Genomic DNA, 6,858 nt, shown 5'->3' with positions numbered 1-6,858 from the left:
TATATACACACATATATATATATACACACATATATATATATATATATATATATATATACACACATATATATATATATACGCACTGCGTTTATTGTGATTACATGTCGCCTATAAAAATGTTTTCAGGTGATCAGTATAGTCTGGAGTGTCTCAGTAATTATTTATCCAATATCACCTGCTCTCTGAACATCTCGGCTGAGTCTCTGGGCAATGAATCGTCCTATTGGCTGCAGTTCAGCACATATGAGTGAGAATACTGCACTGAATCGCAATGACACATCAGTCAAATCACGAATATACTACCAAACAGTCGCGTGCATGCTTGCTTGTAAATGACTCTGTTTTTGTGTAGCGAACACTATGACTGCACACTGAAGATGGGAGAACAGTCATTACTATGCGAGTTGGATTTATCACCGCATGTGGTTTTCAACGATGTAGAGAGCTACAGGATCTCCCTCCATTCCGGTTACCATGGCAACAACTTCTCCGTCGTACTAGATGCTGACTTCATGCCTAGTAAACACAGTAAGAGCAAGTAGCTACACGCATTTCAGAGGCAAGCAAGACCACAATTCTGCTCACTGATGTGTGTGTGTGTGTGTGCATGTGTGTGTGTTGTGTGTGTGTTGTAGTTCGTCCCGTTCCTCCGTCTAACCTGTCACTGCTCTGGGAGAAAGACAGGGCTCTTTTCCAGTGGCAGAGCGGATATGACGCAGACAGTTTCTTCATACCCGACCTTCAGTACCAGCTCAGCATTTACAGTCAACACAAGGTGTGCGCTTGCTATAAAAGTTTTGATATTCTTCAAAACACCATATTATTTTAATTCTTCTAAATTTTCTTTTTCTTATTTTCTTTTTTTTTCGGATTTTGGGTGAACTATTTCATCAAACGTTCCTGGTTTTATTGTGCATAATTCACAAGTACATGTTATAATAAAGAATAACAATTTTAGTAGTCATTTATAGTCTTTAGGCATCAAAATGTAATAGCTTGCTCTTTTTCTGAAATGACATTTTTAAACCCTTTAAACGAACCAGTTCTGAGGACATGCAAGGAGTGACACTTAAACTAAAATGAAGGTATACATTATTATTTTAGCAATTGAAACATGGAAATAAATATTTTTTTAATTGACAAATTAAGTGTTTATTTAATTTGTCTTAAAACATAAATATAATAATAATAATAACAATATTTAAAAAAAATTGAGGCTGCCTTTTCCATAAATCAAAAACACATTGACCATCAACTGTTGAGACCCAAAGTCAAAAACTGATCCTTACAACTTACAACTTTAAATTAATTTCTATTAACACCCCTTTCTCACAACAAGTGTCTATTTTACACCATGGGGGAAGCACTAATACGCAGTTTGAGTGCAGTATCATGGTCAAGCTACACGTTTTGCACCAGTTGAATTCATTTGTCACTAATTTCTGAGGTTGCTCTTTGAAAGTGCTCTTAAGTTCTTTAAGTTCCATATGACAAATGATTGTGTTTCAGCTGTACGAGGTAGAAGCTGTTGAACAGAAGGTGTATGTGGATGAGTCTAGTTTTGAACCTCACACAAATTACACAGTGCGTGTGAGATCGCGGCCAGATCAAGTGTATTATAAAGGCGTGTGGAGTTTGTGGACCCCTGCGTTACACTGGAAATCAGGGGACATTCACAGTGAGTCAGTTTACATAACAATCAAACAACTGCTAAGAAGAAACTGTAAATATTACGTACTGTGATTAAGATTCATCTCATTTTGTGCGTTTAAGAAGAGACTCCAGGAGGATCTTTCCCTATTGCCCGGTATCTTCTGTTAGTGCCATTGCCGCTGGTCCTTCTGTTCTGTATCCCATACTCCAGGTTAGAAACATCATCTGCAGCATCCTGAAAACATCTGAGTTCTTTTATCTGTTTTCTTGTAAATAAATGATGGATGTTTGTTTTGTAGATGGAGGAAGAATGATTATATACCTTCACCAGCCCCTTATTTCAGAGACTGGGATGTAGATGTTCAGGTAATTCCAAAAAATACAAATAAAAAATGTAATCATACACTCTGACAATTCCTTAAAAGTGCGGATGCCGTTTATGAACGAGTCACTGAATCATTCACTCAACCAATTTGTTTAAATATGCAGACTCATTCAAGAATGAAACAATTTAATCTCTTTATGAATGACTCATTACATAATTTACTCAAAACACTGAATCATATAATATAAATATTAGATGCAAGACATTGAAGTACTACAATTCCTAAAACCGAACAAAATTCCTAAACCTTTCATTTAAAATGAAAACTGAAAAATAAAAGATAATTCATAAATACTATAATAGTTTGTAAATAATACTAAAATAACACTAATCTTTTCATCACTGTCAAATGATGATAGGAAACCTTACTAATCAGAAATGAGAGAATATCAAATATGGTTTTGTGGTGTCTTATCAGATATAAGAGATCAAACATGGTCTGACTTTGCAAACCCATTTGGGAATTTGAAGAGCACAGAATTAATTTTGAAAACAATTCAAGAATTTTATGTTTCTTAAATGTAAAGCCGTTTTGTTGGCATCTAAATTCAAGTCTTGGGTGTGATCTGTTGGTGTTCTGTTTATTTCGGCACAAGTAAAAAGCTTCCATCTTTTAAAGTTAATAATATATATAATATATGACTGTTAATGGTCTGTATGTGTGTGTATTTTCAGATCCGTTCAACGCTGTCAGGTAAGATGAGAGATGTAATGCAGGGGGAGGAGTCTTTCAAGATTGACATTCTGACAGAGAGCACAGACACGCCCCCTCAACCCTCCACCTTAGACTTTGAGAATATGGGAGAGATCGACGAGAATGAGTCTCGCAGCATGCCGCAGTCTCCTGTGGGTTCAGAGGTCGACTCCGGCTGCTGGATTCGCGATTTTACCACAACTGAGAGAGGAAGCATCACATGCAGTGAGGACTACTGCACACTCTCCAATTCACACATTTATGCAGTCTAACATGTGCATGCACACTACTGTTCAAAAGTTTGGGGTCAATAGGATTTTTTTTTTTTTTTTTTTTGGGATTTTTTTTTTTTTTTTTTTTTTCAAAGAAATGTAAAAAAAATATTTCAAATAAACTTCCTATTTACTAAAGAATCCTGAAAAAAAATGTATGTAAAAAATATTAAGCACCACAAATTTTTTCAACATTGATAATTCTTGAGCAGCAGATCAACGTATTGTAATGGTTTCTGAAGGGTCATGTGACACTGAAGACTGGAGTAATGATGCTGAAAATTCAGTTTTGCATCACAGGAATAAATTACATGTTACAATATATTCAAATGGAAAACAGTTATTTTAAATTGTAATAATATCTCACAATATTTCAGTTTTTTTATTTATTGTATTTTTCATCAGCCTTGGTGAGCATACAAGTTTAAAAAACATTAAAAAATCGTACTGATCCCCTTTTGAATGTTAGTGTATTTGTGGCACAAGATTGAAAACAAAGCTAAATTTGAACAATAATGAATGTAGTTTCAGCTTCACGTATTACGTAATGTGCTAATATACTACATGTGCTTTTGCACTTTGCACAAAAATATAAACAAATATATCCATGCATACATTATCTGCTAATTGCTTTAATAAGCAAATCCTACTAAATAGCTGAACCCCAATTTACGCAAATAGCCACAAATCATGTAAAATAAAGAAATCAAGTGTATAGTATATGACATTTGAAAATAGACTTTAAAACAAAGGTGGAAAAAGTAAAAACTAAAAGCACAATTTTGTTTGCAAAGTTGAAAAATTCTGACTTTAATTTACCATATTTTTTATTCTGTACTTTGAGTTATATTTGAAGCTATTCGACAATACTGTTAGTTCATTGCTATAGCTTTTTGTTATCATGAATGTTTATATTATCATTAATGCTATATAAATAAAAATGTATGAAACATCTCTGGTACATCAGTTAACATTTAGCATCAACAATTACTTTGGCTGTCAAGTCTCTTTTTTCTGTTTTTAGTGAGCCGTGAGCATTAAGTCGCTGTGCAAAGTTTACACACCCCTCCATCGAGCTGTTTTTAAACACAAGAACACATCCGATATATAAGAAACACGTCTGATCAGGACACACATACACACAGTCTGCAGACGTATTTTATAGAAAGAGATTTATTAAACATACAGACACAATCAGTGTGAACACAGGACACATGTTCCCATCAAACAAACAAGAAACCATGTACAGCATGTTCAAGAGAATTGGACTCTGGTTCTGCTGCTCACAGGAGAGCAATTATTCTGGACTTTATTCGACGAATCAGCATTAGACAATCCTAGACAGATCTAAGACCACGCGGCTGGTCAAATACAAACACGTCCAATGGAGAGGAAACTGGTCCTAGATCAGTGTTCTGGGGGAAACTTCACCATGAGGCACTATCCCACACACGTAACGTAATAAACCAACCTAAACCAGAGCCACGCGGGACACACGCACTCGCTCACTCACTCACTCAAGGGGAAACGGAGCTTCACGAACATAATAAAATGACGTGTATGTAAGCACACACAGACAAACACGCCAAATGAATAAAGAGCTAAAATCCCAACAGTCCACTTTTGATCGAAGACTGAAGCTGTGAATGTGATTTCTTACGAGCCGGTTTGAAAGAAAACAAGATCTGTGGATACTGAATTGGTGACTGCGTTCTAAAGGGAACGGAGAGCAAATGAAATTAAAAGGGAAGAAGAGGAGTGTGTAAGAGTGTGATGTTTTGTGGTGGAAGGGAAGGGTTCGGGCTCGATGGCACAGACATCATGTTTTAAGTCCTTTTAGTCCCGGTGAGAGGATAGCATGAGTATTCACATATTCCCTCTTTCCATTCGTCCATCCCTCCGTCTCGCTTACGACGGGGAGAATTTTTTGGCCTGTGCACGAACTCTCTTCTCGTACTCCACTCTATTCTGACTGCAAACAAAAACACGCAGAGCGATCAAAACAAGAGACATCTCACACTCGCTGTGATGAAACTAGTGAGCTGCCTACCTAGGGAACATTATAAGTGTGCTCTCAAAGTTAAGGGCGTTCCAAAAACTAGGCAATATAATGCTTCCTTACACATCTTAAACAGCTCTACACTCATCCTTTGTGTATAAGGCAATCCCAGAATGCACTGCAATGGTATCTGAGCTAATACTGAATAAAGTATTCATAAAAAATAGTTATATTAAATAAAAATATAGAAGTCTATTTCCTCCACATAATGAAAAAATATGCTTTGGTATATCAATTACGACATAAGTCGAAATTATGAGATACAAAGTCATAATTATGAGATAAAAGTATATCATAATTTTGTCTTTTTGTCTCATTTCCAAACATCAACAATTGAAAGTCCTAACTATGAGAAGTCAAAATTGACAGTAAATTATTATTCATAATAATGAGATAAAAAGTTAAAAGGCCAAAATTACGGCATGCTAATCCATAATTATGAGATAAAGATTCATAATTGAGATAAACAAAAATTATATGAAAAGACAAAATGCTGACATACTAATCCATAATTATGAGACAAAATGTCAAATGTAACAGTCAAAATTATGATATAAAAAGTAAAGATTATGATTAAAAGGCCAAAACTGACAAAGTCTTAATCAAGACACAAAAAGTCAAAATAATGATAAATAGCATAATTATGAAACAAGGTCATTATAAAAAAAGGGCGAAAAAAATCTCATGACCTTTTATCAAATTTGATTTTTTTTGACTTCGTCTCATAATTTAGGCTTTTTAATCTCGTGATAACTAATTTCTACTTTTCATGTCATAATTTACATAATTAGAAATTATTATAATAAAAATTATGACAAAAAGTAGACATTTTGAGAAAAAAAGTCATAATTATGACATTTAACCAACATAATATGTTTCATATTAACTCAAGTAGTGGAAATGGGTTTAATATTCTATTCTTTTTTATATGGAATCCCAATATTTGTGTGTGCATTCTTGTGCTTACCATATTGTTAGCTTAGTGTTTCTCATACAGCTGGCATTAGGAGTGCTATTTCTGTTGGTGCCCGTGAGAAGCATTTCAAATTAACCACTTGTGAGGTTCCATTTTAAAATGCTGACTACATTTTGGAACTACACAACACTTGCAGTACTGTACTCATTGCGCTTTAACTCTTAGCGTGTGTTTATTAGGGCTGTGCGATATTGAAGAAAAATGCGATATGCGATACCTTGTTAAAAAATGCGATATTCAATATGCGATACGATATTGCTTAAAGTGTGTAAAATCAATTTCAATTATATTTTAAAATATTTAAAAATTATATAACAAATTTGTTTTACATTCTTTCTTGGAAAAGAAAGAATCACTACAACTTCTGAAAGTGACCAGCAGTGTTTTGGCAGTACATAAAAAGTAATGTCACAAATCAGAAAATGTCATTTTAACATCAGTGTGAACATACAAAAAAAAAATTGTATGACAATAATTTTATATCATTGTAAATTTGCTTTCCACACACTTTAAGTACTTCTTCATATACCACAGCAAAAACTATAGTCTGAGAAAGTTCAAACATGATGATACACATCCGATTTCTTTCTCAGCTGTTTACATTCATTTAAAACATAACTGACTGCGTTTACGAGAATGGTCGTGGAGACGGGTACTATTGACATAATTCTGTGTGTATGTGTCTGTTCAAACATAAGGAGGAGGAGATACGAATGACTAATCAACTCGGTCTGAAACGCATCTCTCTCTGTGTGTGCGCGCTTTGCACGTGTGAGGCAGAACTGAAGAGACGCTGCGCGAGATGCGGCTTGTGCGCGC

At 34.7% G+C, this 6,858-nt stretch overlaps 2 protein-coding genes across 2 annotated transcripts in view; one reads left to right on the top strand and one right to left on the bottom strand.

The window, feature by feature from the left end:
- Nucleotides 1-3,030, top strand: part of LOC107677183 (interleukin-9 receptor-like) — a 4,030-nt gene extending 1,000 nt beyond the window's left edge. Inside the window, exons 3-9 of the mRNA XM_016471988.1 lie at nucleotides 127-247; nucleotides 353-528; nucleotides 636-775; nucleotides 1,510-1,678; nucleotides 1,774-1,864; nucleotides 1,953-2,019; nucleotides 2,714-3,030. Coding sequence (XP_016327474.1) covers nucleotides 127-247; nucleotides 353-528; nucleotides 636-775; nucleotides 1,510-1,678; nucleotides 1,774-1,864; nucleotides 1,953-2,019; nucleotides 2,714-3,004 — 1,055 coding nt within the window. The 3' untranslated portion in view covers nucleotides 3,005-3,030. The remainder of the gene's footprint in view (nucleotides 1-126; nucleotides 248-352; nucleotides 529-635; nucleotides 776-1,509; nucleotides 1,679-1,773; nucleotides 1,865-1,952; nucleotides 2,020-2,713) is intronic.
- Nucleotides 3,031-4,160: 1,130 nt separating this feature from the next.
- Nucleotides 4,161-6,858, bottom strand: part of LOC107677193 (SUMO-conjugating enzyme UBC9-B-like) — a 6,787-nt gene continuing 4,089 nt past the window's right edge. The window contains exon 7 of the mRNA XM_016472002.1: nucleotides 4,161-4,976. Within this exon, the coding sequence (XP_016327488.1) occupies nucleotides 4,913-4,976 (64 nt within the window). The 3' untranslated portion in view covers nucleotides 4,161-4,912. The remainder of the gene's footprint in view (nucleotides 4,977-6,858) is intronic.

This window comes from Sinocyclocheilus anshuiensis, unplaced genomic scaffold, assembly GCF_001515605.1.
Source record: "Sinocyclocheilus anshuiensis isolate Anshui unplaced genomic scaffold, SAMN03320099.WGS_v1.1 scaffold392, whole genome shotgun sequence".
Taxonomy (NCBI): domain Eukaryota; kingdom Metazoa; phylum Chordata; class Actinopteri; order Cypriniformes; family Cyprinidae; genus Sinocyclocheilus; species Sinocyclocheilus anshuiensis.
The sequence above is the reverse complement of the archived record's forward strand: the minus strand, read 5'-3'. Positions and strand labels throughout refer to the sequence as shown.